The 16518-nt window shown below is 46.1% G+C and overlaps 1 protein-coding gene across 1 annotated transcript; it reads right to left on the bottom strand.

Moving 5' to 3' along the window:
* Window positions 1–344: 344 nt before the first annotated feature.
* GPRASP3 (G protein-coupled receptor associated sorting protein family member 3) lies at window positions 345–2039 on the bottom strand (the record flags this gene model as incomplete). The annotated part of the gene is made up of 1 exon (XM_082681500.1): window positions 345–2039. One exon carries the CDS (start codon window positions 2037–2039, stop codon window positions 345–347), a length of 1695 nt encoding a protein of 564 aa, XP_082537626.1.
* Window positions 2040–16518: the final 14479 nt, after the last annotated feature.

Genomic DNA, 16518 nt, shown 5'->3' with positions numbered 1-16518 from the left:
ATTATCTTTTTAAATCATTTGAAGCTGCAAATGGATCTAAGCAGATACTAATGAAAAGTTAGCTTACTTATGATGCACCAATTTGCTATCTTAAATGTTAAAAAGTTCCCCATCTACACAAGAGAATAATCAACAGATGTTTTCAACTCACAATGAAATATTAATTTGACACCCCAAAATGGTCTAGCTCAGACCTAGACTGTCACAGGTAATATTGTGTTAAAGATGTAATTTATAACATGCACATTGTAATAACCAAAACATTACGCATGGCTCTTTGGGAACACACAGCCTGTTAGAGTTTGGAGATTGTTCAAAGGGTTCTCTTCTATTTCTAGCTCATTTTACATTGTTTCAATGATCACTTTAACTTCACGGAAAATGGCCATGAGTGTATTATAACTCAAATGATCAACAACTACAATTGAGCCCTTTCTGATATGCTCCTTTATGTTAATAAATATGGCCACAGCACTAACGAGATTGGCTTTTGCCTCTTTTTGGTTAAAGATGAGTTTTAATGCTGCTAATGCTTTTATATTGATCATGTCTCTGGCTGCAGTTGGATTTTCAGACATATTCAAAAGTACTTTCAAAACAAGATTTCTGGTTTTACGATTTCCCAGGGAGAGCAAATGAAAAAGCTCTGAAAAGTAATTGGCAACAATGTGGTGATGGTTAGAATCAGTAGCCAGTTGTCCTAGTATCTTTAATCCGGATTGCTGTCCAGGTGAGTTCAAGGGAAAAGACATGGTTTCCTTACACATATGCTTAACATGTAATTCAACCTTGCGTTGTCTTTCATCCCCAGAGGGGGGATTCAGAGTAATTACAGCCTTTTTTCTCATTTCAGAGGAAGGAAAACTAAGCAAGCTTTCAATAAGTGTCACTACACCCACCTCATTAATGAACTCTTGGGCAAATGGATGAACATTAATGATCCCCATTGCAATTTGAGCTATTTTATGAATGAGAGGATCAGTAGTTGATTTAAGTAAGGTAACAAGTTTTTCAAACTCCTCAGAATCCATGTAGCATTCCATTTTGCAAGGGCAAGCAAATGGCTTAATCCCATTCACCTCCCTGATCCTGATTTGGCGTCTAATCTCCTCTATGGTCTGGATACAAGGGTCAGAACCAAATGGGTACTCAGAGACAGGCTGTGAGCTTGAGGGAGTGCTCCTAGAAGGGCACGCTGTTGCCACAGGCAAAGAATGGGTATTTTCCTCAGCGGAGGCCAGGACAACATATGAAGGAGGCTTTTTCTCAAATGGGACTTGGGATCTAAAGCCTAACACTGCTGGAGTTACAGCAGGAGCTTTGGGCCAGATAGTTACCTCAGACCAGTCCTTGGGCCTATCTTTTTCATTAATTTCATCCACAGGCTGGGGCTTAATTATCCTGCTCACAGGTCTAGGGTTAGGGTCAAAACTAGTTTCATCTCCATCCCAAAACCAGCTCCCAATAACGTTCTCCTCCTCCTCCTCCTCAGCCCCTGGCCTAGCCTTGCAGTTGGCCCCAGCCACAGGCTCCAAATTCTTAGCACAGGATGGGGGACAAATATCAGCTTTACCTTCATCCTTAGCACTGAAACGATTACCAGCCTCTTCTCCATTCCAGAACCAGGAACCAACACTGGCTTCTTCCTCAGCCCAAAACCAGGTATCAATACCAGTCTTATCTTTACACGTAGACCTGGACTCAGCACTGGACTCAGCACTAGCCTCAGCCACAGAACAAAACCGAGATGCTCTAGTGGCCTCATCTTCAGCTTTGGGACTGAAATCTGCCAGAGCTCCTTCCTTCATCTCAGTAACAATCTTGTTCTTAGACGCTGCCTTCACCTCTGCCACTGGATCTTCCTGAGTCCCTGCCTTGGCTATTGCTTTGGCCTGGGTCTTGGCTACAGATCTGACTACGCCAGTAGCCTCCCTCTTGGCTTCAGCTTGTACACCAGCCCTATTTTCAGTTTTGGTCTTCTTTTTACTCTCATTCTTTCTACTCCTATTCTTTCTACTTGCATTCTTAACCCCAGCCATAGTTGAAGCCCAGTTATGTAGATAGCTCTATACAGTCTTGGCTTTGGTTCTCAATATGTCCCAGGTCAGTATCTTAATATTCTTTTACTGGGTTGAAGGTGATGATCTTCTGTCACTTCAAGGCCACCACAGCCACCACTGGAGATAGGCCTGAGGTGGAAGAAGAAAATGGGCTTTGAGTCTCTTCCAACTGTGCTTTTCTATGCAGAGAGCCACAAAGGACATGTAAAAGTAGAGATAGATTGTGTGGTAGGAGAAGTAGAATAGTATAAAACTCTGTTACCTCATTTTATCCCTTCCACAGTCCCACTAATGCCCAACAATGCCCTGCCCAGGCACTTCCATACTCTTGTCTCTGCATCAAGTAGGAACAGAGACGATGGGAAAGCTTGGTGAAAGTGAGAGAGGCTAAGGAGTGTCCAGCCCCTTTGGTATATACCACTATACTCTATAGCTCTATCTGGTAGGCCTCACACCAACCTGCACTGATCTGGTGCAATTTTCTCCTTTCTTGCTTCCAGTGTTGATAAGCCCTATAGTCGACTCACAGGCAGACCTATGGACAAAAACACAGGAGGGATTGGAATTTTAAGTATTTGGTAGACAGACATGCATTCTGGCTTCTAAACCCAATACCTGCCTTTCCAAATCTAAGGCTTTGTGAATATAATGTTTCTGGCCTCCTTGGTCCTCCTCATGGCTTCCTTCCCCACTTCCTAGGTATCTATCAATTACCCTATAGGCACAATCCTGGCTCACCCTAGCCCCATTTCCTATACATAAATGTGAGGGCAGAGGTGTGTGGGAAGTTGGAAGACAATGGCTCCAAGATATGATCTGGTCTTACTCGCCAACAGCCAATTCCCATTCCCAATCAATAGGGGTGCTCAGGCTCATACTCACCTTGGATCCAAATGAATAGCTTTTGTCCTCTTTCTTAATCAAATTCAAAGTGAACAGCTACCTGCAGATTTCTACAGTACTCTATAAAGGAACAAACCTATGGATAGACAAAAAGAGGAAAGAAAACAAAAGAGACTGAGATGGCCCAACACCCATGACAAGTGTTACAACATATGCTTCTGTACATTCAAGGCCATGTTAAATATCTCCCACCTGTCTTCTCCTCCCAAATGATCCCCCATCCACTCCCCAAAGACCTGCAGCTTGTCTAATCACACCTCCCAACACTAAAGTCAGTCATTTTCCTAGCAGAGGCCACACCTTCCTTGAACAAAAAGATGAGGTGCAAGAATGGGTAGTGGAACAACTGTATTTAGAAGACAGGCAGTGAACATAATGGGGACTACTATTTCAATACCATCTTGCATGCCCCTGCCTTTTCCCCTTCCCCACACATACATAGTTCCTATCTCATTCACCACCTATGCCAGCCAGCCCACATAGCAGGTGTCCTCAGGAGATGCTACCCTTACCACTACAGAACAGTCCACTAGCTGGAGAAGAGTCACGCCCTATAGAAAGAGAAGGGGCATTCAGCAAAACACCAAGAGAGTATGTTGACAATGGTAGAAAAGTATCAGGTTAGTGAACAGATTCCCAGAATTCAGGTCCTAAAACCTCCTTTTGAAGAATCAAGGAATAAGTAAATAAATGTCTCTCAGGTCTCAGAATTTCCCAGGAACTCCACAAAATCTTCTGTGGGACTGCTTCTGCACCAAAATGAGAGGGGGCTGTGAAGGGTAGCTGGGGTTTGGGTTTCCAAAAACAGAAAATGAAGATGCAAACTGACTTCACGCGTTCTAAATTGACCCTTCAGAAAAATTTCCTCTCTATTCTGAAGAGCCATTCTCACACCTTAACATATTAAGGTGGGCTAGGATGTTGAGAAAACAGATCCCAAATGAGAAAGATGGATTAATACATTATTTATTTACACGGATCCTTCCTGTGAAAGCCTATTGACTCCTCAACCTGCCATTTTCTTGCATTTAATTGGGTCCAAGACCTAAATATGGAAGGCAACAAAACTGCTGTATTAAGAGGCACATAAACTTTTCATTTTGGTGTCTTCATAATCTACTCGCTCAGTTCCCCTTTCACGGAATGTGCCAGACCTACCGCGCACACAGGACACTCTGGCATCAAAGAGGCGCCTGTGCGAAGGGACAGCACCCGGCACGCGAGGTCCCACAGACCCCTTTCCAGAATAAAGGCCCGGGCGGGCGGGCCCCCGCGCCCGCCCGCTCGGCACCGGGCTCTGATCGCCACCCCAGGCGGCCTCTCCGACGCCCCCACCCCGGCTCCCCTCCGCCATTTCGCCCGCAGCAGCCTCCCCCACAGCCCTCTCCTGGCACAGGCACCGTCGACGGCGGGGCGCGGGCGCCCAGAAAGCCCGCCGGGGAGCGGCCGCGCCGTTTGCCTCCCCAGGACCCGAGGAAAGACCTGCGGCCAAGACCTCGCGCCCCAGGACCGGTCCGCGCCGGTCGCCGCCCCCTCAGCGCCAGGGGTCCCCCAACGATGCGCACCTCTCTCAGAGACCCGCTCCGACCCGGTTGCCTCCCCCTCGTCAGGTTGCCAGGGTCCGCGGTGCAGGGTGTGAGCCGCTCGTCGCCCCCGAGACACCCCCAGTTGCTTTCGCAGACGCAGGGTCCCGATGGTCGGCCTCCCCCTCCTGTCGCAGCTCCTCACTCGGATTCCCACCGCTCGCCGTGCGGGCAGAATGGCAAAGAGGCGTCCTGCCCCCCGCGCGGCTGCGCCAAACCCGGCAGGGGCTACGAAGGCTGCGGCACCAACCGCTCGCGGCGAGGGTGTCGGGAAGGGGGCGGAGGGATACTGCACGAATGGGCTCGACGCCCCCTCCCAGACCCACCGTAGTTCCGACCCAGAAAGGGGCGGGGCCGGGAGGAGTCCCGGCCTCAGGGGCGGGGCCACGCCGGCCCCCCGCCACTACTCTTCGGGCGACCACCCTTCCCATCCCGCACACTTCTGGCACCGCAGCGTGTGGGGCCAGTGGGCGGTGGGCAGTGGGGGCCGGGGTTGGGAGGGTAGGGAGGGGCCGCGCTGGAGGGAGCAGCGGATGGATACAGATCGTCCCGGGGTGTGTGTGTGTGTGTGTCTGTGTGTGTACCGGCCTGATCGGAGTCCGCCCCCCTCCCCTCCCCCATCGCGCGCGCCATCCTCCCTGGGCGCCAGTGGCAGAGGAGCTGTGAGGACGGCCCTCCCCGGGTCTGTTTTACACCTTCTGGGGCCGCGGGCGGGAGGAAGGTGGGAGGCGGCGCCCGTGGAGGCCGAGCCACTGCCCCTCTTCTAAGGGAAGGCAGCCCTAGATAGACCTCTGGCCTGAGGAAACAAACCACCTGTCTGCGCCAGTGTCGTCATCCTGTCTGCCACACTGCCATTTTCTCAGTCGCAGTGGTAGCACGGTAGCACACTTTGCCATTTCGCCGCCCCCGCAGTTGCCCAGGAAAGAGGGCCTTTCCCTCTCAGGTCACGCACCGGCTCAGACAGTCCTCCCTGTCTCTCATCCCATAGCCAGGTGTCAGGCACCAGGTAGGGCCGGTCCTGGCTTCTCTCCCCGGGTTCTGTCAGGTCTTCTCCTGCAGTTGCCTTCAAGTGCTCATCATCTTTGGCAGGGTGGGAATGTGGCAGGGATTAGAACCAACTGGGATCTCACACACTTGCCATACACACCAGTCTAGTTTATCTATTAGGGCTATTAACAAATAAATTATTCTTATTTTTAATTCCAAAATCTGCATTATATCTGAGCCTGGTTCTGATGATTTGTGTCCTTAAATAATGCTTTTTCTTGCCTTTATTATGTGTTATAATTTTGTGTTGCAAGCTGGATATGATGTGTTGGGTAATAGGAACTGAGGTAAATAGACGTTCAGTGAGAAGCTTTATGTTAAGCTGGTTAGCAGTTGGGCTGTGTGTAATGTTTGCTGTAGCTGCAGGTGTCAGTCTTCAAATTCCTCTAGCGTCTTTATTTTTGTCTCTCCTCTTAACTTTGTGTTTCCCTAATTACATCTTGCAGAGAGAGTCTGCATCTTGCAACTCTTTCAGCTGCACTCCATTGTTACTACACTGGAGGCCTGTTAGCATGTAGAGGAGAGGAAGTGTTATATAATCTTCTGGTTAAATTCCAGTCTTTTGTGGGCCTGTCTCTAGACTGTGACCTTCACAAGTGTTTCTTTAGCATCTTTCTCCCCTTTACAGGAGAATGGAAGGCTAGAGTGTGCTGGATAGGAGGAATGCCTTTCCCTCAGCTGGGATAAGGCTCTGGGAAAGTCTTTTCCGCTGGAGATTAGGCCTTTGTTATGGAGAAGACTCGGGGGTGTATTTATTTATCTTTTTTTTTTTTTTTTTTTTTTTTTTTTTGCTGTACGCGGGCCTCTCACTGTTGTGGCCTCTCCCGTTGCGGAGCACAGGCTCCGGACGCGCAGGCTCAGCGGCCATGGCTCACGGGCTCAGCCGTTCCGCGGCATGTGGGATCTTCCCAGACCGGGGCACTAACCCGCGTCCCCTGCATCGGCAGGCGGACTCTCAACCACTGCGCCACCAGGGAAGCCCGGGGGGGTATTTATTGAGTGTACACTTCCCCTCCCACTGCCAGAGCCCTGAGGAGATCTTTCTGGAATATTCACTATGAGAACCTGCTGGAGTTCCTGGAGGTAAAGCCCACAACACTGCTAAGACTGCAGGTCCCTAGGGGTTTCTCACTCTCCTGCTATTCCACCCTCAGTCTCTATCAATTTGTCAAAATTCCCACTTAAGTGTTCTTACCTGTTTATGTCTCTAGCAGTTTCTGCTCTATGTAAAGAGATATAGGCTGTGACTCTCTGGATGTCTTTTCTCCAGAATTTGGGGTGGTCATTTGCCCTGTGACCTCAGTTCTCTGATGGGTCTAAGATAAGTCATTGATTCTCAGTTTGTTCAGCTTTTTTTCTTGTAAGTACAGGAACAATGACTTCCAAGCTCTTTATATGTCAGAACTGAAACTGGAAGTGTGTCCTATGGATTTTAACAGAATAACTAAAGACGAATGAACACAGCTTTCATCCTCTTCTTTTCAGCTGAACTTCAGATCTGGGAATAAAGTTGCCCTTGAAAGCCTAGCTGCTCCATAAATACCTGCTCTTTTCCCTCACAGGTATAGAAAATTTACGTGACTCCCTGAACCTGGCATCTCAGCCCCCAAATTCTTAACGTGGAGTGCAGATTAGAATTCAGACTTCCTGAATCAAAGTTCCTGGTGGTGAGGTCTGAGCAACTGTGACTTAACCCCAGTAGAAAAGTCATCTCTGTTACCACCACCACCACCATGAAGCGGCAGTGCACTATACTACTAGGTGCTTGCTTAGACTAGAGTTACCAGTTTCTGATCGCTGGAAGCACTTTCTAAAAGGAGGCTGCATGGGATTTTCTCCCCTGGGCTCTAGCGATGCGCACCTCTCTCAGAGACCCGTTTCTCTGACTTTCTCCCCTGGGCTCTACTCTGGGACTTAGCCAGACTTCAGAGCCAGGCAGTCCAAAGTTTAAATAGAGATTTTACCACTAACTATTTGTGTCATTTTGGAAAAGGTACGTAATGTTTTTATAACTCAGTTAAGTCATCCCTCAAAGGGGATTGGTAATAACTACTTCACAGGATTCTTGTACACACTAACTGAGAAACTATCTGATATTCTGAAATATCTGCAAGTGTCAGGTCTTTCTAGTTCCTATTAAAATTGTGATCTAGTCATATTATGGGGTGGGCTGGGGAAAGCAGTAAGAGTAGATGAAGTAAGTCAGAAAGAGGAAACCAAATACCGTATGCTAACACATATATATGGAATCTAAAAAAAAAAAGGTCATGAAGAACCTAGGGGCAAGACGGGAATAAAGACGCAGACCTACTAGAGAATGGACCTGAGGATATGAGGAGGGGGAAGTGTAAGCTGGGACGAAGTGAGAGAGTGGCATGGACATATATACACTACAAACATAAAATAGATAGCTAGTGGGAAGCAGCCCCATAGCACAGGGAGATCAGCTCGGTGCCTGGTGACCACCTAGAGGGGTGCGATGGGGAGGGTGGGAGTGAGGGAGACGCAAGAGGGAAGAGATATGGGGACATATGTATATGTATAACTGATTCACTTTGTTATAAAGCAGAAACTAACACACCATTGTAAAGCAATTATACTCCAATAAAGATGTTAAAAAAAAAAAAAGAGTAGATGCTATCTCCGCGGTGGCTTTTAGAGGTCATGATTGCTAAGACATCACCGCTGTGCTCTTTCTTACTGCAACCTTGGTGCTTTGTATATTCTGTGTTGCTTAACATAACCCTTTACTAAAAGAACATCACTTTTACATAAGTATACTCCCTCCTCCTTGTGGTGATGTGCCACAGGGAGGCTGATCCAAATTCCAGAGGTGAGTCTGCTTGGTCTAAGGATAATGCATCCCCTTGGTACTCTGGTTCAGGAATGGCTGGTGATGTAACTCTGCTCAATGAGACATGAAGAAGAGAAGATTGCAGAAGGATTTCTGAGGAAAGTGTCCTCACTCATAAGACAAAGCCATCAGTAAAGGTATCTCCTTTTCTTCCTTGGAAAGTTGCTTGACTCCTTGCACCCATCAAGTTTCCAGCCTTAGGATGGAAGTTGATATTATGAATGGCAGAAGAAAGAGATGGATAAAAGCTGAGTCCTTAGCTGAATCAAACAATCACCAAGACTTCTCTGCCTCAGTACTTCTGATCTGTGGATAATAAATTTCCTTATAAAGTTAGTTTTAGTTGAATTCCTTGTTATATGGAACAATCCTAAATGTTATGTATGCTCAGGCACAAAACAATGCTTCAGTGAGTAATAGTTCCTGACTTTTGTCTGTCAGTAAGCCCTACCTCTTAAAACCAGTGGCAGAACTCATGTTTCCACATGAAAGGAAAACTGTAGATTCTGAACATCTTGCCTAATGATTGCTAGAGGTCTGACAACTGTGATTGGCTTCTGTTTTAGATTGAAAAGGAAGGCTTCAGGCAGAAAACCTAAACCTTACTTATCTAGGGGGTTCAGAGGTACATTAAATACGTGAGCTTATAGATAAGCCTAGTTTCAATTCAGAGAGTCATTGTGTGGAAGTGCACCCATGTGAAATATCCATAGTGTAAAGATATCAAAGGTTATCTGCTTTCTATCCTGAGGACTGAACTGAGGTAGAGAAAGATAAATTCATAGTGTCAACAGCCAGAAAGTTTTGGTTAACTTTCCCCAGGTGCACTGTACTAAGCAACACAGGTATAGAAGGAGGTGGATATTTGGGATTTATCAAGAGCTGAGATTTTGCCAGGACAGTGGAGCCAGGCGCTAGAGGATGAGGTAGGTGAGTAGTAAAAATGATGGCCCATTAAGTTGGGAAGGAAGGAAAATCCGGAGTATGCTGATTCACAGGTAGAAGGGGACAAGGGGCAGGGAGTCTAGCAACACTCAGGTTCAAGTTTCTTTATGATGAATAAAGTACTTTGCTACAAGCTGTAAGGAGGAGAAAATCTGATGATGAAGATAGTCATGGTGATGATGGCAGCTTTTAGTGATAATTAGCACTAGAGGGATATATTGGGCTGGCAAAAAAGTTTGAACGAACTTTTTGGCCAACCCAATAGATGTAGTGTAGTGGCAACACATGCCAGCTCCAGATTCAAACTACAAAGGTTTGAATCTCAGCTCCTCCGCTAATCAAATCAAGCTCTGCTAACTGAGCTTGCCAACTTACGAGTCTGTGCCTCAGCTTCCTCATGTGTAGAACAGAGACAATAACAGCATCTACTCTATACAGTTGTTTTGAGGATTAAATAAGTTAATATATTTAGAACCCTTAGAAGAGTATCTGGCACTTATAAAGCACTCATTAAATCTTGATATTAACAATAAGTACAGTCACCCTTCCATATCCCGGGTTCCGCATCCACAGATTCAACCAACTAGGGATCAAAAATATTTGAATCAAAGAACTCCAGAAAGTTCCAGAAATCAAAACTTTAATTTGACACACACTGGCAACTATTTATGTAGCATTGGCATTGTATTTACAACATTCACGCAGAATTTACATTGTATTAGGTATTGTAAGTAATCTAGAGATGACTTGAAGTATATGGGGAGGGGACTTCCCTGGTGGTCCAGTGGTTAAGGGTCTGCCTTCCAATGCAGGGGACGCAGGTTCGATCCCTGGTCGGGGAACTAAGATCCCACATGTTACCAGGCAACTAAGCCCAAGCATCACAACCAGAGACAAGCCCATGTGCCGCAACCAAGAGCCTGTGTGCTGCAAGGAAGACCCAGTGCAGCCAAAAAAAATAAAATAAAGATGTTTAAAAATAATAATAATAAAATAAAGTATATGGGGAGATGCGCACAGGTTATGTGCAAATAATATGCCATTTTATATAAGGGACTTGAGCATCTGTGGATTTTTGTATCTCTGGATGGTCCTGGAACCAATCCCCCCTGGATACAGAAGGACGACTGTACTATGAAAAGTAGTAAAAGGCTCAGGCATTGAGGTCAGACTGACTGGGGTCTGATTCACACTTTCAGAGTCCAAGTTTCTTCCTCTATGCTACCTGGCCCTCAACACTAGTTCTGTCTTATTCATAAAAAACGCTCCAGTGCATGATACAAAGAAACAAATGCTAAAATAGGGGTGAATAAAATACTGTGTACGTACATAGGATGGAGGCATTACTTTCTACCAAGGGGCAAAGAGTAAGGGTGAGAGTATCAGAAAGACTTCAAACAGGCCCTAGCATTTGAGCTGAGCCTAAAAGGATGACTGTGTTTCCTACAGGCAGAGAAAGGGCATGAGGGCATTGAAGATTGAGGGAAAACCCTGGGGAAATGCACAAAAGTAGTAAAGCACAGAGTATAGTTGGGTTGGAAAATAGCAGATAGTCCCATGTGGCTTGAGTGCAGGCAAAGTGGAGCAGGGCATGGACTGGGTGAGGCACGAGTGAGTGCCTCCTTAAATTGTATCTTTATCTCATTCTGGTCCTGGCCCTGACTTGGGAGAATGTGTTAGAAATGGAGATGGAAAGGTAGAATTGTATGGGAAAGTACAGGGACTTGAAACCCTCCATTGGGGACCTGGTAGTATTTTATAGACGAGATCCCACTGAAGGCTGCTTTTTTGAAATTGGGGGCAGAGTAGAGGGTCAGCTGTGCTGTAAGATACCCTTCTTTCATTCATGATTGGACAGATGACAAATTCACTCTAATTTTATCCCCAGGCAGCAACATTGTAGGTCAAATGACATCTGAACAGGCCCTGATATTTATTACATGAGATAGCCCATAATATTTATCCCGAAAGGGGGCAGAAACAAAAGGGCTATATGAGTGTTGAGGTATTTACTTCAACTACACTCCCAGGAAAAAACTGAGGGATGATCTTGGCCCTTACAAGTGCTACTCAAGGAGTGATCAGAACAGAGATAATCATCTTCATGCATGGACACCCCCCACACACTTACCCAGTGCTTTGGCTGAGACTGAAAAAACCCACAGGCGTGAGTTAGTTAAGCATCTGCCCTGGGATGCATGTGGGACTTAGAGGTATCTCTCCAGACTGCAGTGTGAAGTTCCCCAAATATAAATGCAGTACCCCCAACAGGAAATACAGGCTGAGGGAACTCTGATAAGGAAAAAATATAGAGAGAACTTTAAAAATCATCTAAATTGTAGACGCATGCCACAAAAACATATGCTGCTTTTTTCACCCATAATACACTGGTAGGCTCTGCCTCCTTTATTTTAACTTGCTTATGCATGATGCATAGGATCAAAGGTCAGTTTACAGATATTAATCTAGGGGTGGCTGCTAAAAATAAGGATGTGTGACACTATTATTCTGACATCAGTTCTTTGACACCAACTACCTGGAGTTAGCATCAGACTCCACAGGTTTAAGGGTGCAGTCCCCAATAATACTGCCCCCACTTGAGATCAGGTGTCAGTTGCAAGACTTGGGGGACCACCCATACTTCTGACTGACCAGTTATAAATTCAGGGGTTCCCACGACCCCCTCAGTTTTGATAAAAGTGCTATAAGTTTGATAAAAGCAAGTTTGCTCTAAGTTTGATAAAAGCACTAAAAGTGCTATATGTAGAATTATAGTTTTATTAGAAAGGATAGGGCTTCCCTGGTGGCGCAGTGGTTGAGAGTCCACCTGCCGATGCAGGGGATACGGGTTCGTGCCCCGGTCCGGAAAGATCCCACATGCCACGGAGCGGCTGGGCCCGTGAGCCATGGCCGCTGAGCCTGCGCGTCCGGAGCCTGTGCTCCGCAACGGGAGAGGCCACAACAGTGAGAGGCCCGTGTATGGCAAAAAAAAAAAAAGAAAGGATATACATAGGACAAGGTCTTGAAGGGTCTGAGATATACAGATTCCATGTCCTCTTCACATGGATTCAGGGCAACATCACCCTCCCTGGATATCAGTGTGCTCACCAACCAGGAAGTTTTCACTGGGGTTTCATTACATAGGCAGGACTGTTCATGTGATCGAACCCCAAATCCAGCCCTCCTTCCTTCCCTGGAGTTCCTGCTGGCCTAAAGCTCCAACTCTAATCACGTGGTTGGTCCTTCTAGTGACCAGATCACATCCTCACAACCAGAAGCTAACTAGGGACCCACCACAGTCCGTTCATTAGCATAACAAAGATACTCCCAGGGCTCAAGAAATTCCAAGGTTTTTTCAGGCCCTGTGCCAGGAACCAAGGACAAAGGTTAGATATACTTTTTCTTATACCACATGATGTTTGAGGTGTTTGTCAAACTCTAAAACAGCACAGACAAGACAACAAAGCTTGAGGGGAAAGGCCACAACCTAAACATTGGTCCTGATACTTATATTACCAGAATTCTGGAGAGTGGAGGGAGGAGGATAATACAAAGGAGGCAGGGGGTAAGAGAGGAGGAGGTAGTCCTAAGGCCTCAATCTCTAATTTTACCCACATGCCCACAGGAAGGGGCTTTCCTGGTGGCGCAGTGGTTGAGAGTCCGCCTGCCGATGCAGGGGACACAGGTTTGCGCCCTGGTCCAGGAAGATCCCACATGCCGCGGAGCGGCTGGGCCCGTGAGCCATGGCCGCTGAGCCTGCGCGTCCAGAGCCTGTGCTCCACAACGGGAGAGGCCACAACAGTGAGAGGCCCGCGTACCGCAAAAAAAAAAAACCAAAAAACATATATATATATAAACAGGAGGGCCTGAAGTAGTATTACTGCATAGTTTCAACTCTATAGTGAGTATAAAAATAAGGATATGAGTGGGCTTAGGAAAATTCATTACTTCCTAGTGGCACTTTCTTAAACTGCCTTGGTATCCAGTGGATGCCAGGGTAGGGAGAGAGAGGTGGGTAGGGGGAGTGGGGATAATTCAGTTAGAAAGAGGACAAGGACTTACCAAAGGCTGCTACCTAGGATAAGACCAAAGGAACAAGCCCTAAGAAGGGGACAGAGAGCAAAACACAAGGAAGAGAGCGAAGTGTCTGCAGAGCGGACACATGAGACCATCCATAAAACAGTTTCCATAGATGGTTCCCAGAAAAACCCTATTCTGAGGCCCAGCACAGTAGTAGGAGGGAGCCTAGATGGAGTATCAGCTTTTGAGTTCCTAGATGGGAGGGAGCTGCTGCCTGGAGCTCAGGTCCAGGTATCATCTTGGGAGTTGAGAAGCTTGGCAGTATCCCAAAGAGAAATCCTATGTGAAGGGCCCAAAGCATCCAGATTCCCTCCTCCTGAGTCTGTTAGCTCCCATTCCCCAGAGCTGCCCAGATTGGGGTTCATTCCTCTCTTGCATCTCCAGGCAGCTGGAGCCTTGGATCTCCCCCCTCCCCCAATTATGAGCTTGTCTCACAATCTGGAAAAGACAAACAGTAGAGAATGAGTGCCAGCTAGGTGGGAGGAAGGGAGTGTAGCTCACAGTTCGTATCCTCACACCTGCGTTTCCTGATCCAGGGCCACCGGTGTTCACAAATTGTCACTTCACCGTTTCCTCTCTCTGGGCTCCCCTGAAGCCAACTGCTTCCACGTGTCCACCTCTCCCACCCACACAGAGAAACAGTCACGCAGCGCTGGGCGGGGAGATGAGGGTGGGGTAGGGGCTTGCAGAAGGCAGGAGGGAGCGCGAGGCTCCGAGACACTTCCTCTACCCGGACCTAGTCTCACCACCTCCCACGGATGCCAATATCCGGCGTCGAGCCCACCTCCTCTAGCAGCGGCCGATGCTTCCCTCCACGTATGCCTCCCGCAGGATGACTTCCTGCCTCTTCAGCTCCTGGACAAAAACAGACCCTGGCTAAGACGCTCGCGATTGGCTGAGGGATTGTGTCCTCAGCCAACAAAGGCCATAATTCTGGGCGCCTGAGGGATTAGCTTTCAGGCTAGTGCAGCATGGAGAGACACCCGCCCACGCATCCACCATCACGTCCGACCACTCCTCTCACTGCCGTCTGTCAAGCGTCAGGTGCAAGTCTTTCCCATCCCTTTTCAGTGCGACACACCTCCACGCCGGTCTAAGTGAGAGTGCGGTCACGTGACCCACAGTTAGCCCCACGTGACCGCGCAGTCGGCAAGTCCGCCGCAGCCCCGCAGCACGCAGGGCACAGTCTTGTGCCTCTGGGGTTGAGCTGCTTGCTAGAACAATCTGAAGCTCCTGATGGGGTGAAGATAGAGAGCTGAAAGGAAGGCTGGATTCGGAGCCAAAGCTTCCAGCCCTAAGCCTGGGCCTTGCTCTGTAGGAGCACAGGGCTGGCGAGGAACACCCCATGAGGAGTTTGGAGACCAACTGACTTTCAGTATTCTGTGCAAAACTCGGGTGACGTATTAAAACACACACAGGATCTGTCTTGAAAAATACTGATAGCCAAAACAAACATTCAATCTCCAATTTCCACCACCAGGACGATCTCTGTTAGCACTTGTGGTTTGTGAATGGAAGCAAAACTGCCACTTTGCCCTACTTCCATAAACCTTGCAGCCTAGAATCGGGTGGTGGTGGGGAAAGCAGGTTGCACTGTCAGAAAAATTATACAAAAATTGGGAAAAGACAACATAGGTTACTGGATACTTGTTCAGTGCAGTGCTGGGCTTCACTTTCTGTTGATAGAGCAAGTTTTCAACCCTAAGAGACTTATGTTAACTTGTAGGTATTTTGTCCAATAGCTATGGAAATGATTTATGTCCAGTGGAACAGATAACATAAATGGTTTCAATTTATCACCCTTAAGATATCAATCAGTTTTGTACTTGATCCAGCAATGTTATACTAACATTTATTAATTTTCTATGTGTGTATGAAATTTAATATACATGTTTTGTTTATATTATTGTGTATATTGTATATACACATATCCTTCAACCATTCTCATAATCTTAGCAGTTGTTGTGTTGAAAAAAAACTTCCATGTGTTCATTTCTAATTTACAAATCATAATTTTACCTTTTCAAAAATTAACATCCTCAAACAAAACAGAAATAACATTTCACCATGTCTAAAAATAATAAAACATATGATATTTCCCATAAGCCTGTATTCCCTCTCCAAACCAACTCTATCCCTGACTTCCGCAATTCTTGTCTTAAGGTATGGTATGATGTTTTTACTTATTACTGTGGAAAACACACATAACACAAAGCTTACCATTTTAACCATTTTAAAGTGTACAATTCAGTGGCATTAAGTACATGCACAATGCTGTGCAATCATTACCACTATCTACTTCTGGAACTTTGCTGTCACTCCAAAAGGAAACGTGATGATCTTTCAAATGCAACAGTCATGTAAAAAGGTTGCCATCTTTGTACAAGAGACTAGTATAAACTTAGCAACCTTGGTAATTTTACTTTTCTTTAAAACATTTCATAAGCTAATCTTTCTGAAGTCTCATTCCTTTTCAACTTTTCTAAATGAGTTTATCTCTAAAAAATTCTTTTTAACATATATTCATTTACATAACTGTATCCTTTCCAACATGTCCACCTACAACTTGAGGCACTAGATGTAAGCATATTAAAAGAAAAAAATCCTTGTCTAATTAATTTTTGTATCTCCCCAATGTCTGTCACTGAAAACTTATTTAGCATAGTGTATTTTCTTCCAGATTATGGAATATATGAAGTTTCTTAGAAAGTCATATTGAAATTGCACAGAAATTGTGTCTATTTACACAGTTTTTAAAATGGGATCTAATTTTCCACAGATGATGTCACAGTCTTCTCTATTACACCAGATATAAAAGCATGTGTCATTTCATGCCAATAAATAGAACATTTTTAATAGCTGCATGGTATTTCCTTAATACTTTCCTTGGATTAGGATCACAAAGGAAAGCTTATTCCTGACTCCATTTAATTGGTGTGCTGTTGTACTCTTTCACTCTTCAGGTGGCACTGAGCAACACCTGTACTTTGTGTTGCAAAATGTGCAGATCTGGCCCAACTTAGTTCTCCAAAGTGGCCTCATTCCA

This window comes from Grampus griseus (assembly GCF_964374135.1).
Source record: "Grampus griseus genome assembly, chromosome: X".
Taxonomy (NCBI): Eukaryota; Metazoa; Chordata; class Mammalia; order Artiodactyla; family Delphinidae; genus Grampus; species Grampus griseus.
This window is presented reverse-complemented; position numbering and strand designations above follow the sequence as displayed.